Source organism: Symsagittifera roscoffensis, chromosome 5 (genome assembly GCF_963678635.1).
Source record: "Symsagittifera roscoffensis chromosome 5, txSymRosc1.1, whole genome shotgun sequence".
NCBI classification, from domain to species: Eukaryota; Metazoa; Xenacoelomorpha; order Acoela; family Convolutidae; genus Symsagittifera; species Symsagittifera roscoffensis.
The window spans coordinates 54,839,537-54,857,542 of NC_087066.1; the positions used below are offsets into that span (position 1 = coordinate 54,839,537).

The window sequence follows — 18,006 nt, forward strand, 5'->3', positions numbered from 1 at the left end:
GCACAAAAGTCAGTTTCATACAAATTTGTGATGTGCTTCAACTTCCCTGTGTCAAGTGATTTGTTGCCTTTGAACTTAACTGAGCACCCCCCTTAAAATAAAAATAAAATTTAGAGGGAACTCTAAAAGTTGTACTTGAACGACAATTTGCTGCTTGTTGACATGCTTAAAGGATCAAAAATATGACGATTTTTTTTAAAAACTGCAACCGTGCTATCCTCTTTTGCATCCGCTGGTTTGCTTAAGTTTCCCAGTTTATTACCAGATCCAGTTTAATAGTTCGCTAAGGTACTTTTCAAAATCAAAATTCAAGAGTCGTTTTTATCGAAAGTGATAAAGTGATACAGAAAAAATCGACAGTCCGTCGGCAAAAAACGATGGCGTACAAAATTAAAAATAGTCCCAAAGAGGGACTTTCGGACCAAGTGAACAATCTTCTGTAATTTTTTAGCACATCAAAATTCCGCTTAGTACAAGCAGGTATTGGGGCTCGAATTTGCCATTTAATTTTAGGAGAAAAGCCCGGGTTGATAAAAAATGATGATCATACTATTTCATATTATGAAAAAAATGCTTATCATACTATTTCATACTATTTCATAGATCAAAAAAATACCATAAACATAGCATGATAAGCATTTTTTCATGATATGAAACATAATGATAGGCATTTTGTACTTGGTCTGGATTTAAATAATAAGCTTTGAATAGTACAATTCTTAACAAAAAAATGGAAGAATTTAGCATAAACACCATTTTTTGTACAATTAAATTGTATGATAAGCATTTTTTTCATACAATGAAATTGTATGATAAGCATTTTTTTCTACTATGAAACTGTATGATAATCATTTTTTTCATACTATGAAATTGTATGATAAGCTTTTTTTTAATACTATGAAACTGTTTGATAATCATTTTTTCATACTATGAAATTGTATGACAAGCATCTTTTTCATACTATGGAATTGTATGATAAGCATTTTTCTATCCTATGAAATTGTATGACAGGCATTTTTTTCCATTCTATGGCATTGTATGAATAGGATCTGTTTTAGAATTTATTAAACAAGATGGAGAACTTTTCTTGTATAAATGAAAAATGATTTACTAACATGTCAATTTTCCAAAACTAAATTGAGGCAACTGAATCTGAGACCCACCCATAAAGCATGCCATCTCTAAGCAATGGAGAACACCGAGAAAAACATTAGAGGCTAAAAACCTCGACTGAATTTTCCACCAATTCTCCGCAAGTTTGAGACAGCTCAAAGCTCCCCCTTTAATCCGTTAATGCTTTTCAATTCTTAGCAAGGTCGTTAATTGAAACACTACAACTACTGAAAGTCAAGCAAACAAGACCCATATACCAAACTCATCAAAAAATTCCAAAACTTGAGATGGACTGATTTTTGATCACACAAATTTTCTATAGAAAATGGCTTGAGATAATATTTCATTTAAGAAAACTATCAAGGAATTTTTTTCACTCAAATTAAAATCATTCTGCTGTCTTTCAAAAAACAATTAATCAGATAAATTACCTTAAAGCTAGTATAAAAGTATCCAGATAATTGTTTATTTGGTTTTGATTTTTTAACTTTTCTATGGAAAAAGCTCGTCATTGATTTTTCATTATTGAAAGTTTTATGACAAGCATTTTTTCTGCCAAAAATAAAATCATGTTTTCGACCCTCAAAATGCTGTTCAATAAAAAATGTTCCTTATTAACTGAGTTAAGGCCATTTGAACTCAAATGTATAAAATCTTTGAATGGTATATGTTTTTTTTTGAAAAATTCCTATCATACAGTTTTTATATATGAAAATAATATGCTTAGCATTTTTTCAACCGAAATTAAAATCATATGTTTTTATAGTCGAAACGCCCTCTATACTCAAACATACTTTTTAAAATCATTTAAAATTGCACAAACACATTTCAATGATTTTTGAATACTTTTTCTTTATAACAAAATTCTTATTCTAAAATTTTCATACTTGCAATTAATATGATAGGCATTTTCTCGACCAAAATTAAAATCATATTTTTGAGAGTCAAAATGCATTCTTATAATAAAAAAATTTTAAAAACTCATTTAAAAGCATCCAAAAACATCGTTAAATTAATTTTGAAGATTTTATTTTTTCTATAGCGAAATGCTTATCATACAATTTTCATATATGAAAACATTATGATAAGCATTAAGCATTTTTTGGACCAAAATTAAAATCATGTTTTTGAGAATCAACACAAAACTTCTTTCAATAAATATCCTTTCTAAACTTACTTAAAATTATCCAGAAACCTTTTTTAATGATTTGTGAGGATTCTTTTTCTATCGCAAAATGCTTGTCATACAATTTTCGTGCATGAAAGTTGTATGATAAGCATTTTCTATCAAAAAAAAATCACTTTTTTATTGACCAGAAAGATTCAGAAGAGGGAAATAGAACAGAAATATTTCTCTAAAAACCTTTAATACAGTTTTTAGATTTTGTATTTTAGCATTTTTTCCATAGTCGCCATATATGAAATTGTATGATAAGCATTTTTCTTTTATGGACGTCAACCCTGGAGGTTGTTCACTTGGTCTATTAGGAGGGAGCTTGTTCTCATGGGCCGGGATTTCTGACGAGGAGCTCTGGTAGGTTTTCTGGTGAGAGCTCTAGGAGTATAAATGGCTGACAAATTTTGTCCGGCAAGGTCATTCTAATTCTAAAATATTCAAGTATAAGCTTTTTCTTTAGCTCATCCGAAGCTGTTCAGTGTCTGCTCTCATATATACTTTATTTGAAACATAATTATGATTGCGATGACGTAGACTTCCGTCATTTCAGCAAAGCAATCTGCGCTGGGGTTTTAACGTTTTATACTAAAAGATATAGACATCAGTAGCTGCGAAATCTGAAGAAAGAAGGCAACCATCCACTTTGAAAGCACTTGGCCATTCAATTTATATGACCGTTAAAAATACACTGTTGAGAGCTGCTATACCTCTACGAGTACGTGTGAATGGCTATAGTTCTAATGCTGTTCCCAGAGGAGAATTAAATATACGATGCCAATTAAGCCACCTCACTGCCAATTTATGCCCAAATAAATCATCCTCTATTAAAATGTAAATTAGATCGGCCAAAAAATCCTTCCAATCCACACACAAACGCACGTCTCAGATTTGCAGCTTGGGCTCAAAAAGGCGTTTGAAAAAAAATCGTCATTAAACCCCGTGCAGCTTTGAAGCTTGGGTTCTGTCTTAAATGCTTTGGATGGATGGTGAACAAACTCGACTTTTTAGAAAATCTTTCAAAAAACGGGCTGAACAAGTGCCGAAAAGAACTGAAGTGTATAATCTTTCGGGCTTTTGGGCAAAATGGTTGAAAGCGTTTCGAGGAAAGCTAATGATCCTTTTGCTAACATTTTGTAAACCTTTATTCTCTTTATACTTTTGTAAACATATGTCGCAACTTTTTCTTACTTAAGTTACTAAAAATGAACAATGCGTCAAATGAAAAAATTCCTATATTGTTGTTCAGGTAAAATTTTGGCAAAACTGGCCCTTTTTTGAGGAACAAAGAGAGAACTTAAAAATCAAGTTGAACAACACAGACCAGAATGTCTAATGAAAAGACCAACGGCTGACACTTAATGTACCAATCATTAATGCCCTGATGGGTTCATCGTTGTCACTGCCCTTTGAAAAATTGATAGCTTGTGGCTAAAAAAAACTAAAATAAGTTTTTATAAAATCTTCCTCTCACATGCAATGTCAAACAGAAAATGATAACTTTTTCGGCTATTAACAAAATTCAGCGCCCGTTTATTATTGCGTGAAAGAAAAAAAAACTACTTCTCCCACGTGGTGACGAGTTTTCGATCGTTGCGCTTTGTAGTTCCGACCATTGAAAATGGGGAGGAGTTTGTAATCGTGTGTAATTTAGTTTTTTCTTTGTTTTGTGTTGTTTTCCATGCAAATTAGGTACCACAAGTACTCATCGAAATGGGTTCAGTGATATATCATAACAAAGTTTCAGTCGTGATTCGAACGTAAGGGGTTCAAAATGTTTTTTGATGTTTGTTTTTGCTCAGATCCTTTCACAACACCACGCTCAAAACACTAAAACTTTTTGTAGTTTTATAAGATCATGGTCGTAAAATTTTGTGATATATGCACAGCAACTGGCTACCCTTGTTACTTTTTTAGTAGGAGTCAAAACTTAAAATGAATTTTTAAATGCTTCATTTCACAGGATGCTTCATTAGCGGTCTTTTGCGGTCTCTGTTAAAATTTTTTGTGCGAAGTAATTGTTAAAAAATTGTCAAATTTGCAAACTTCAGATCCCTGAAAACTACGATAAAGGTTCAAAGGTGAACTATTTTTTTAAATTTCCATAGTCAAAAGGCTGAGAAGACATTATTGTTGTAAATTTTATTGGAAAAAAAACTTCTAAAAGGTAAGATTGAGATGTGGTTTATACTGTGATTTGAACGTATTAAAGTTAAAAAATCTGGTGGTTTAAAAATTGCCGACTTTTCCATAGTCTAGACTAACTTATGCGCGCTTTGATATCTATCATGCTCAAACTGTAACAAAAACTAGAGTGCTTGACAAACTATGCTGCATTCAAAATTGTTTCCAATTGAAATGAATCAAGCTAAATGACTCAAAACTTAACTCTTACTATACGATGTTTGCAGTTTAAAAGTTAATTTTATCATAGTTCTTGTTAGCATAGTCTACTTGAGACCAGTTAAAGAGCTGCCGGAACACCCAGGACTTTGCCCTTGGTGTACTAACGGTCTCTCTTAGAGCAGATTTACTTAATAACTGTTTCGACTTTCGAAGAAAGTTCGAAATATTTATGCATGGGTTTTTTTTTCAGTCAGTTTTCGATTTGTTAACCAAGCGTTTTTGACTGAAAATTTTTAACATCTGAAAGATATTATTGTCTGAGCTCAATTTTCAATTTTTTAAAATATATTTTACCTGTGATTGAATTTAGAAAAGTTATGGGGGTGCAAATTGCTACTTTGACCAGTTTGAGATAATTAAAATGCGATATATTGCGTACTTATAACAACCATTATAACGTTAGGAAGTATTTTAATGCGTTCCAAATTCAACTGAGGCCAGAAATTTAATACTATTCTCTCAAAGAAAGTCGCTAAGCACACCCTTAGTATTGTGCATAGAGTGTGGGGGAATAAAACAAAAAAAATGAAAAAAAAATTGTTTTCTCAATTGTTTTTTTTTAATTATTCATAAGAAAAAACTTTTCAATTGGACTTAAATGTACTCGGAACATTCGGGGCTATGTCCTAAAATACAGGGGTGGATTTAGGGGGGGGGGCGGAGGCCATCTCTCCTTTAGGGATTCAACGCCATGCCGACCCAAAGGGCACCCATTTGTACTATTTTGAGATATTCTGTAAAAAAAACTTAGGGGGAAGCGCGCACGGAAAAAAAAATTTTTTATAATTTTTGTGCGGAGCAGAAAGTTTTGTCAGAAAAGGGGTTTTTATAAAGATTTTGGATGGCTCAGAAAATCAATTTGGTCGACCTAAAATTGCCGACAAAAATTTTGAAAATTCGCTGATCTCTCCCCCCTCGCCATTCGAGAAAACCTCCGTACTGCTGCCCTGTTAGCCTTTAATTTCTAATATACTTTAATCATCTAAAAAATATCGATACTCTGAGTACAAATTTTTAGGAATTTCCTACATAACTTTTCACAAATATAAATGATTTCTATTTTCGAGACTCATCCGGTCTATTTTGGATAACAACGCCGGTGAAAACTCCATTTTTTCACAAGCCCGGAAATCCATCTTTTCAGAAGCCCGCAAGCATAACAAATTTCAAATTGAGTATGAGCACGCTAATTGATCCAATTATTGTGCTTAAAAATAAGATACAAATTAGTTTGTAAATCTTTTTGCGTGCAAATGGAAATTTTTCAATGAAACAAATTCTAATTAATTTCTTTTTTTTTCTGAGAACAGTATCTGTATTTTAAATTTGTATTTTCTTGAAATACTCTAAAGGTAAATTTTGATGTCTTAAGCTTAAAGTTTAATTAATAGTTCATCTACAGAAATTTTTTGTGAACTTTCTTGACTTAAACTGTCCTCAAGATGAAGCTCATAGTAACAGCCAGGGCGTCATAGTTATATCTTAATTCTCCTTTTGTCAATTTTTTGTTGTTGTTTTTTCAAAGGAAACAAATCCATCCAATGTACTTTGAACAAAAACGAAGAGTTGCGTCGCCTTCGTTAATTTGGTCTTCTTTTCTTTGCTTTGGCACTGGTTGCATTTACTTGAGAAACAGACACGCCCAAAGCAACGACGAATTTAGATTTCCAAAGAGTTTCGGCAACCAGCCTCTTTGTTTTGCTGACCATTTCTGACTTTCTTGGTTCATTGAAAAGAAACACTTGCATTTGCAGATTTCATTTTGTCGCTGTTTGCAATTAGGCTAAAAAATTGCTGCAAAGTTTTGCTTGACTTTCTTTTGTTTAATTTTCGAACTGAATTAATTAGCGGCGGCACCCAAAAGATGTGTAATGACCGCCCAATTTAAAAAAGGACAAAAAATGCTCGTACCAATGGTGTGCGGACCTATTTTTGGAGAATTTTAATGAGCATTTCATGTCAGTCAATCGTTTTGCATTTTGAGATGCATTTTACAAATGATATCAGCTTCTATGCTAGTTGATTAAAGATAAAATGGCAGAAAAACTTGCATGTAATTTTGAGGAATGTGTTGTTTCATTAATTTATGATATTTGCAGATCTATCAATTTTCTTTCATCTATCAGTTTAGCGAGAAAACGATGTTCTTTTTTGTCGCAGGATCAGCATCATTTGTTTAATTTTCGAGCTAATTTTATCCAAAACATTCGCTCTCAAAAACAGGGTTTGTTCGTATTTTTGTTCCTAAAACTCAATTGAAATATGACATAAGTCTTTATGACAAAAAACCCTGGTTGCGAAATGTTTTAAAAAACTATTTAAAAAAACGCTATAAGGGGACAACTGCATTCTTGTTCTCGTAAAACCATGGTACTTTTTTGCTGTTCAGGACTGTATCAAACGAAGGGCTTTCGAAATATAAGCAAGTTTTGTTCCTATAAATTTTTTCTGGGTTTTATCTTTGTTATTTTCAAAGCTTTCAAGATATCTCAGTCTGGCATAATGCACTAAAACAAAAATTGTTTAAAAAAATTATCACATGAAGTTCAAAGTTTTGCAAGCATAACCGAGTCAATTAAAAAATTTTGAGGGTGTTTTTAGTAATCTATAATCCTTAAAAAGTTTAAGGATATTAAAAAAAAAAGTAGGTCGACAATTTGTAACAGGCAACAATTCGGAACGAGCCAGTTGCAAGTAGAATAGGCTTGCTCCGCTGCGCTTACATCCGGCACAAGAGGAATACTGCGCCTGAATTAGTGTTCCCCGCTTAATCTACTGTTAGGAATTGTCACTTGTTACGAATTGTCGCCTGTTACAAATGGTCGCATCTGTTACGAATTGAGGCCTGCTACAAATTGTCGCAACTTTTTACGAATTGACACCTGCTACAAATTGTCGCATCTGTTACGAATTGTCGCCTGTTACAAACTGTCGCATCTGTTACGAATTGACGCCTGCTACAAAGTGTCGCATCTGTTACGAATTGTCGTCTGTTACAAATTGTCGCATCTGTTACGAATTGACGCCTGCTACAAATTGTCGTATCATGAATAAAAAGAAATTAAACTTCGAGGAATTTGAACATTTGATCATTGATGATTTTTTTTGATTGGCTAGGTTCCACTTTTTATTCCTTAACTTCAATTAAAAAATGACTCTTGGACGAAAAAACTTGGGTGAACCGCTTCAAAAAATAATACCCAGACTTGATAAGGAAGACATTACATCCAGCACTTCAAGACTTCAACAAAGAAAAGCAATTCAAAACAAAAAGAGATTTGTATCCTTGAGGGTTTTTTCTGGATTACTAAAAAATTCAATCTAATTTGATTTGTTAAAAAAATTAGCGTGAGAAATTTAGAGTATTTCATGGCACAACCATTTCAGATAAAACGCAGATGAGAGTTTTTCAAGGAATTTTGATTTTGACGAATTTTAGAAAATATTTGAAGTAAGCAATCGAAAAATGTATTTCTGCGAACAGGCCAGCGTTGGTGAAGTCGTTAAGCCTCCACATTTTAACAGAAAAGTCAGATTTTCGAGGCCCGGTGTTTTTCGTGAGCGTTTTTTGAGGGTGAGGCAATAGTACACAGCCCAGGACAATAACCAAAAAAATAGCATGCAGTGCTTAAGCAGGACCACGCAGCAGCGGTGCTCCGTCATGAGCCAAACAGCTCGTATGTTGGTCTTTGCTCTTGTGGATAAATCGTTCCAAACTTGAAATTTGGAGAACTGACGAGCTACAATTGATAAAATGATCGGTCAATAGAAAACCAATATTGGAAAAAAAAATAAGGTGAATTAACTGCTTTTAACTGCTCCTGGTTTTAATTGTTAATTGAAATTGAGTATATAAAAATTGTTATGTACTCAGAGTTTTCTTCGAGTACCTGAAACCTCGTTGAAATGGTACGTTGACAACTCATCAGGCTACAGCACCAATATGTTTTAGTACAAATTTAATTAAATTGGGTTAAATTGTTAACACTGTATATATCTCGTTTTATGTAACACATTTTAAATATCATACATACTCAGCAGGGCGACTCAATTTATAAATTTTATGTTTTTGTATTACTTTTGTGAGTTTTTGTGAGTACTTGCGGTTAAATTCAATTCATACGATAGATATGGTTATGAGGTTGACCGACCCTTTTGACTTGACATAAGGTAATATTTAACCTCAACTAACTAAAAAATGACCCAAGGAACTAAAAATTCAAAATGTCAGGACATTTTTGGTCTAAGCTCAAAAAAAACGACTTTTAGAATATTAAAGATATAGAGATAATTTTTTAAAATATAATTCATATGTCCATCTGTTTTCCTTAAATTCTCGCAGTCATAATTGAAAACTTGGATGAATCCTTTTATCTAAAATCGATCCGAAAAATATCAATTCATCAAATTACCTTAAAAACTCAACTCTCTCAATCATAAAGGAAAAATTGAACAAAATGGAATTTTTTACCACGTCTGTCCAAATACCTAATGAGTCCTCTTTGAACTTTATTGATCTCTTTGGCGCTTGGACAATCAATTTGATTTTGATTTTTTAATTTGGCATGCAATATCTTGCGCAGGGGCAGATTTAGTTGCCAGGTAATACCCTCTCTACACAAAGATTCAAATTCCTTGATATCAAAAATGCACCCTTTTTTATACTTTTTTACGACCGATTCTTTTTTCGGACGACATATTCTAAAAACTTCTAGAAGGCACCTATAGAGCCAATATGTCCTAACTTTAAGCGGGCACCAAAACGAGGCCAAAAACGGCAAAAAGTCTTCGAAAAGAGGACAAGAACGGCAATTTTAGCTTGTTGTCACAAGTTTTGAAGGTACAGATCATTTTAGCAAAATGGGGTTTTGTAGTATTTCGGGTGAGCACACAATTTCAATTTAATAGGCCTAAAAATAGCTTGACAACTTATACGTTTTTAATACCTCCTCCTGAAAAAAATCTTAGATCCACCCCTGGTTTTGTGAAAAAAATGAGCAAAAATTCTTGCGTTTCATCTTTCGTTGATTCAAGCAAGCAAAAATATAATAAAGGTAAAATCTATTTTTTTTTGTCTGGATTTCTTGGTCTTTCTGCTCTGGATTTCATATTCTTTGTTGTGTGCAGTGTACATGCATGACGAGTACATCACTCTCCCCTCTGAGGTGGAAGCAGTCACTGGGGTGGACGATGACGTCACTATCCGGTGTCGCTTCGGGGGCTTCCAGCCGCCCCGGCCAGAGAACAGCCACATGTGGAGCATCAGCTGGACCAAGCTGGGACGCGACTTCTCCCTCCTCACGAACTTCGCCGGGCAGATATTCAGCAAAAATGAGGACAGCAAGGTGACAATAAAATAAACTTAGCTGCAAAAGGCAGTTGGAAAAATGTCAAATAAATCAAAGAAATTTTTAAAATTCAAATTTTGAGTTTGATGAAAAAAAAATCCATCGCATTAAATGTCTTTGAATGGAAAACTTTGACATGGCTGACACGTTTCCATTCAAACTAACCAAAGAAGAAAAATCTGGATCAGTAGTTTTTATTAATTCACAGCAAAATATAAACGTTAAGACTTAAAACCAAGAGGTCTTTATCGCGCCGCTTACACTTTTGTTTCAGGCGAGCATAATTTGAACTCATGTTAGAAAATTAAATAAATTGAATTTTTGGTAGAATCATAATAACAAAACAAACTATTTGCGCTCAGATGGTTTTTTCTCCAGACCGTTTTCGACTAAATGCAACAACCAATTTTTCACAAAATTTTTAAAAGAGTCTGTAATATGTTCTGTGATCGCTTTGCACAAAAGCATAAGGATTGAAATCTGCCAATTTTGCCAATTTGAGACATTTAATCTGCGCTATATTTATCATTTTTCTTTCAGCGGGTAGCCAAATCGGCAATTTAGGCCTGATGAAAACTTTTAATAAATTGAATTGAAGCAACCTAGTCGTTCCAAATATGCGGTAGTGTTACAAACCAGAAAAAACTGCACAGATCAGGCAAAACCTGAAGACTCCGACACTACTATTAGATGTCTTAGCTATTTTTGGAGGAACTATTGATACCAGTGCTGTGGAAAAAAAACCAAAACCATAAAGCTTTTTGCTCTATATATTAGTGATAAATTTTCGCCTCTGTTGATACATAGTAAAAACCGGTACATTGAAATTCTTGGAAAAATCTCACCAAACATGAATACTTATTCGAACATTTGAACAAAAAGTTCATTTAACTTGACATTGCGCCATGAGTGATAATTTTGTGCAAAAAATGAAGTTTTGTTTAACACCTAAAATTTTGAAAGGTAGGACAGATATAGTTCTTTGTACTTGGCATTCAGTGTTGTATAATAATTATGTGCAAAAAAATCTCGGAGATTTCAAGTTTTGTCAATTATCAGCAAAAAACTGTTTCAGACACACTAGAGGGCGATTGGATATTTTCGAGGCTCCGAGCTGATACAATCAATCTTGCATTTTTGGGAAGAAGCGAGATAGCTTCTAATTTGTCTATGTTTGCTTTCTCAAAAAAGAAACTTTCATTCGAGCAGATTTTTTCAGCTGGGAAAAGCTGTCTGATAAAACTTTAGTTACTTCTTTGAAGAGTATCTTGATTTTGCCATAGCCCCAAAAAACCCAAAAATCACAAAATTTGAGGAGAATGATTTGGTTTTTAAGAAGATTAAGAGCAAAAATTGCAGCGCTATATGCAATACGCAATCTTTTCTGAAATTGTATGCAAAATGACGCAAGAATCTCCTCACAAAAAGTAAAAATTAGATAACCAAGCAAGTGTGTCTTCTAAAAAAGACCAAACCCACTCTTGAACCTAGTATAAATGCTGCCATACTGAATTGCGTATATTGCCTATTCTATCAAAAAAGATAGGTAGTAAACGTTGATTCAAACAACATAGACACGGGGTTGTCAGTGACAACGTTTCTCCTATGCAATATTCCGGGAAATTGTCTTGGAGTAAGGTAGTTTTTTTACCAAAAGAAACTGTTGTCGCACAAGAAGTAAGGCAAATAACTACTCCATTAAGAAATATTGGAGGGTGGCAATGAGTAAGTATCTTGCTATTAGCAAAAAACGCCGTCTCAACTTCTTGCTTTAAAAAGATCATGTTCCGACAACTGATCACGTCCGAAGTTTCTGCGAAGAAATACTCAGTGAGGGTTGAAGAAAATAAGAGAAAGTGTTCATCGAAGATAATATTTTTTTGACTTTTTTTTATCATTTCCAAAACCGGTTACGCAAATTTATTCATAAATATAAATTTTTCAATATTTCTCATTGCAAACGAATAAGCTTATTAGCATCATTGGTGTTGGATAATGTACCCGCAATAGTTTCGCTCTCCTTGTCAAAAGCCAGAAATCAATTCAACATAATTGTTATCAATTTTATCCCCATTTTCTTTGTTTCCAATTTAGACTTTAAAAAGAGTTGCTGCAAACACCGGCAAGGTAAATGGACGATTAGGTAGTGTTTAATGACATCACTTTTAGTTGCGATGGTAGAATTTGATCGCGAAGTTCACAAGCAGCATTGTTCACGTTTCGAACTTTATTCACTCAATCACAACGAACACGAGTGAAATTACTTTTTTAAAGTATATGAAAATACTTATTCAAACATTGGAACAAAAAGTTCATTTAACTTGACATTGCGTGATGAGTGATGATTTTGTGCAATAATTGAAGTTTGCTTGATGTTCTAAAATATATTTGCGTGATGTTCTAAGTTTTTATCACTTATGCAGTTTTGTAACCAATTTATGAAAATTTTGGCTATGACTGGTCAAAGATCGAATCAATTTTTCAAAAAAAAACGACAAACAAATAGTAAGCCCTCTATTTATTAAAATGACACCTGACCATAATTGTCATAAACAAAAACAGCATCAAGACCGCACTATTGCTTCTATCTGAGCAGAAGTTTTTCAGGAGTGTGTGGCATTGAGAAAACTTGAGATAAATTTCATCATTCCAATCACATCGGCTCTTTTTAAACCCCCCCTCCAACCTCGCATGAGCATCAATTTTATGGTGTAACGAGGGGTTTTTTAAGGTTAAGTATGAACTCCAAATATGTTTTTCATTGCCTAGTTAGTCTGTATGTCAATTTTTATAACCATATCAATATGAACAAGCTTTTAATTGAGAAACTTTGCAGGCTAGGGGGGGGGGGGGGTTTGGGGAAGCTCAATCATCAAACTTCTAATGATTCAAGGTCAATTGGTGCTTGCATGATGTGATGACTCAGTTCTGTTTAGTATTCGTTTGTGAATATGTCGGATGGGAGTGGGGAGTGTTCTATGCGGATAGGCGACGTGGGGGAGGGGGACCAGGGCATCTACCAGATAGAGATCAATTACAATGTGCCCCTCAAAAAACAAGTCTACCTATATATGACAGGTGAGCAAAAAACTTCCCAGCTGGCGTATTTTTTTGAGAATTAATTTCATGAAAAAATTGAATCTGTTTGCAACTCAGAACTCTTCAATCAATCTTCATGAAATATCCCACTTGTAGTCGCAAAGTTAAGATTGATTATATTTGACACTTCTTTTTTTCGAATAAGATAATTTAAATATTTTTTACTGTGTTTATATTTTTGAATATTCGAATAAACACTAAATCCTTTTTCCCTCTAATCGTACATTGGCCGTTAAACTGTTTGTTCAAATGACCATTTTTGGCGCTTTTTGGTAACTGAAATGAAAAAGGTCATACCTTTTCGGTTTTTTTTATTATAGACACCAAACTTCCAAGCCTATAAATCAGGAAGATAATTGAATTAGGACGGGTATTTCAATTTGAAAGGAGACGGGAGTACTGTAATCATAAACGAGCCAAATGTTCAATTAAAATATAATTTTTATTTAACTATTTGCGTGTGGTCTGTCTCTCCAGATCCGGCTGGTCCGACGGGGGTGGTGGTGAACAGTACTCTAGGGGATGATGGGATGATTCTGCAGAACGAACCGACAGTCAAACTGAACTGCTTCGTGTTCGGAGCACACCCCAAGGTAAAAAATAAAAAAATAAACAAACAGAAAAATAAAAACAAAAGTTGACTATCTCACAAAGTCCTGATTTTTTAATATCAGCTGCCAATAGCATCATTATTTATCCAATTTACAGCCGAGATAATTTATAAAATTAGATTGTAATACTTTTTTTAATCTTCCCTGGTTTTTTTAAATCTGATTCTGAATTTCTCGGGCACAGAACCTCCAAACTTGTTAGCAATTAACTCGGGGATAAACTGAACTAAATATGATGATATTAAGCAGTTTGAATAATAATTTCGTGTCAGGACATTTGTGTCCCAGACATTTATGTCCCGGTAAAAACAGTCCAAAATGCAAAAAGTGTCCAAGACATTTGGTTCCCAGACAAAATTGACCCAAAATTGTCCAGGCTATTGCCACACTAGTTAATGACCGGATTAATTTGATAAGCTCTCAATAGGAAGGATTAAATCGATAAGGCCACGCAACTGAGCACTTAGACCAGAAATTATTTCGCGTACCAAATTAGAGACGAAATTAACACAGGACTCAAATCATTTACACATACCTACACAATTATATCTTGATTGATAATGTTGCCAAACGTAGACACGAGAGATCATAATTTCATTGTTATTGCTCTCGAGTTCGTGTTGACAATGGAAATTCTCATGACAAATAAAAACAACGAAATGCTAGTTTATGATGCATACGCATACTTCAAACATCGGATTCTAACAGACACCTCAATTTCGTGGCGATGTGTTTTATCGAAATGCAATGGCCGTGTGCGCACTTTCCAAGATAACGTCACTATCATAAATGAACACAGTCATTTTCCCGATCCAGCCGATATTGAAAAACGAAAATTCAGGACAGCACTCAAAACAAAAGCAGTTGTGTCAGATGAGCCACCCCGTCAAACAATTCTTTCCGTACAAAGAGACATCAACAGAGAGACTGCAGCAGTAATCCCGAGCTATTCTGCCAACCAGAGGACAATTAATAGAGTCAAACAAGAAAAAGGGCCCAGAATGCAGGAACCCCAATCCCTAACTGATTTTGAACTGCCAGAGTTGCTGAAAGTGACACACAGCGGCGAGCGTTTCCTTGATTTTGACTCTGGACCTAATGATACCAAGCGAATAATGGTTTTCACCACTCTTCCGGGCCACCATTGATTTCGAAATAGCGGTCAAAAATGCTTTCAATTCAGTATCCAAAAATGTACAATACTGTTATTTCCATTTGAGCCAAAGCGTCTGGCGTCACATTCAGACTACTGGAAACACAAACAATTACAGACTAGATCTGGAATTCCGAGAGCATGTCCGAATGCTGCTGAGTATCGCTTTCCTGCCTGTAAGTGATGTTTCTACTGCTTTCGAAACTCTTCAGAAGACATGCCCTGAGACAGCCCACCCAATCTTCAATTACTTTGAGGACAATTACGTTGGTCGGCTCTCGGCGGCAAATGGAACTCGTCAAAACCCCAGATTTGACGTTGACAGGTGGAGTTGTCATCAACGTGTAATAACCGGGCGACCCAGAACCAACAATGCTGTTGAAGGTTGGAATAGCAACTTCGTCAAACTCGTGAATGGCAAGCACCCATCAAAGGGTGCAGCAGCAACATCAAACTATAATTTAAAGTCAATTTATTTTCTAAAGTTGATATTGCGAAGCAATAATTTTCAATAAATTTTTCTAAGTTGAACTTTTTCCCAGAAAATTTCAAAATTGAGCTAGACCCGATTTGAAAACGGCAAAATGATCAATGTAATCAAGCTTTTCCCACCCTCTTCCCTTTTGGCTCAATCAAGTCAACCCATTTCATCTTTGCCCTAGTTTACCCATTTGTGGGTTTTTTAATTTCAAATATTGACTAAATTACGAAAATTTTTTGTCGAGCCCGAGATTTGAACTTCAAACCTTTTGACCTTCAAACACTAAAAAACTGACTGTAGTATAAATTTAGATTCAAGGTCTGGTCAACTTTTTTTGCAATTTTTCAACAGATAACTTGTCCTGCAACTATTTCGAAATAGATTCATTTGTCAATCGTTGTTAATTATAGCCAAAATGAATCGGTCAAAAACTATAACATTTTAAGTAAATTGGTTTTTTTGAACAAGGTTTTTACGTGTAGAAATCAGTGAAAAACAAAAATGCGACGTCTAAATTAGCAGTTTTAGGTTAATTAACTTCGGTCAGATTCGTTGAAGGAAAACTTATTGGCAACAGTTTGGCATTAACTATAGATTGCATTTCAGGTGGGGTTTGTGGTTTGGAAAAAGGACAACGACCTGTTGAATATGTCATCACTAGCTGGCAAGACGACCGATGGAGTCATTGGTCCCCACCCCTCATCTTCATCATCTTCGACCTCCCCCCGCCGCTTCATGACTGCAGCAGAAAAACAGGCAAGCGGACATCCGGATCTCTTTTTCTATACCCCCTTTCCAAAGGGGGGGAGGAGGTAGTTAAGCAGATACAAGCTTTAAACAGATCCAGTTTTAAATAGAAAATATCATCGAAGTAGTAAATGGTTATTGGATATTGTTCACTTTTTGCTCCTATGGAACTTAGTAAAGAATTGCCTCCCCTAAAAAATTCAACGCTTCCCGTATTTCTAATACACGGAAAGACGTAAAAATTTAAACTTTTGCTCAAATTCTGTTCCTCAAGGATGATTTTGAGCACAACGCTATAAATTTTCATAAGAAAAGTTTTATAACGTTTAAGTTAGGTTGGAATAAAAATTAAAAAGTGAGTAAAAATGACCATGTATAAAAAACAAAAAGTGCTCATGAGTGCCAAAAATTATTTTCAAGGCATTTTTTTCGGCTTTCTTGTACTTCGGCACGCATGAATGCCGCCCCATCCCCCCTCCCGTTGGCCTTAAAACTAAATTTTTCATCAAATAAGAGACACTATATATTTAAGACAACAAACATTTTTAAGTATGTTGTGGTAAATTTCCATCTTTTTTGGTATTCTCTGAAGCCGAACTATATTGTAAAATTACAATTTCTTAAACAGGGGCACAACAGCGGTTCGCCGTGATGAGCTGTACAGCTCTTGTGTTGTTCCTTTCCCCCGTGGATAAATGATCTCTTAATATAACGTATGATTATAAATTTCTGGCTTGAAAATGAAGTAATTATTATTGTAACTATGTGAATATGAGTCAGGGGCGCCACTTCGAGCATTTCTCCCTCACTCTGCTCAATGTGCAGTTGGATGACTCTGGTCTCTACAGCTGCGAGGCCCACAACCCCTTCGGATCTGTCAAGGGCAGCACGCGCATCAACGTCCGAAGTAGGTATCCAAAGAGTGCCACAAAGCATGCAGTTCTTAACCCGGGCCGAGGAGCTCGACTTATGTTTCGACTTTGAAAGTTAACTAAGTGCAGTTTTGCGACTGAAATTCCGCGGTCAAGAAGCAATTTTAAGTCCAGCACAAAGTCGAAACATACCCAATTTTGGTAAAATTGAGTCGAAACTACCCGATTTTGGTCAAGACGGTCGAAAAATACCAATTTTTAGTCGAAAAAGTGGAAACAAAAATCTAGCACCTGAACCCGGGAAGCAGTAGCGCATCAGCGGTTCTTCGTGCATGAAGAGCCGAACAGCTCATATGCTGGTTCTTTCCCTTGTGGCTAACTAAATCGTCTAAGAAACTAGGCAGTCCCGAAAGATTTTCGTAATTTTTTGACATTTTAAAACTTTTTCCATTTTTATATTTTTACTTTTATATTACGAGTCGAAACTGTAGTTTTGAGGTATAGTGAGCGCATTCCGCGGCAATGTTGGATAAATTTGGTCCTGCAATTTGATTTTTCAAGTTCTAAAGATCTTATTCAGCAAAAAAAAAAACGCTGAGCCGAAGGATAATTTTTGTGAAATGTGCCAAAAACACAGTTATGGGTCTCAGCTTGAATGACTAAGAAACCTTCGCGCCCTCAAACCCACTCCACCTCTGAATCCACGATTGTGACTACATCAGTGAAATTTTTTGTTAGTTTTACAAAATAAGGGTATCAAACAAGCACATTTGCTTCGTAAATTTATATTAATAACTTTGCAAGTTCATATCGTTTGGAAGCAATTTATCATTATGATTAAGATGATAAATAAAGTTACCGCCTATAAACGCCACAACCCTATAAATGCGGAAAATTATGTAGGGTTGGCTCGTATTTCTCCTTTTTCCAAAAAGAACATTTAATGACTGCAGGTTTTTATTGCAAGCCACTTTTCAGTTCTAAATGTTCAAAACTATAATC

General features: G+C 34.7%; 1 protein-coding gene across 3 annotated transcripts in view; it reads left to right on the forward strand.

Moving 5' to 3' along the window:
• The window catches only part of LOC134845954 (hemicentin-2-like), a 78,411-nt gene that overhangs the window by 23,275 nt on the left and 37,130 nt on the right, over positions 1–18,006 (forward strand). For all 3 annotated transcript variants that reach the window (XM_063863092.1, XM_063863091.1, XM_063863093.1), the window contains exons 2-6: positions 9,821–10,038; positions 12,978–13,119; positions 13,618–13,733; positions 15,992–16,141; positions 16,913–17,039. In XM_063863092.1, coding sequence (XP_063719162.1) covers positions 9,821–10,038; positions 12,978–13,119; positions 13,618–13,733; positions 15,992–16,141; positions 16,913–17,039 — 753 coding nt within the window. The remainder of the gene's footprint in view (positions 1–9,820; positions 10,039–12,977; positions 13,120–13,617; positions 13,734–15,991; positions 16,142–16,912; positions 17,040–18,006) is intronic.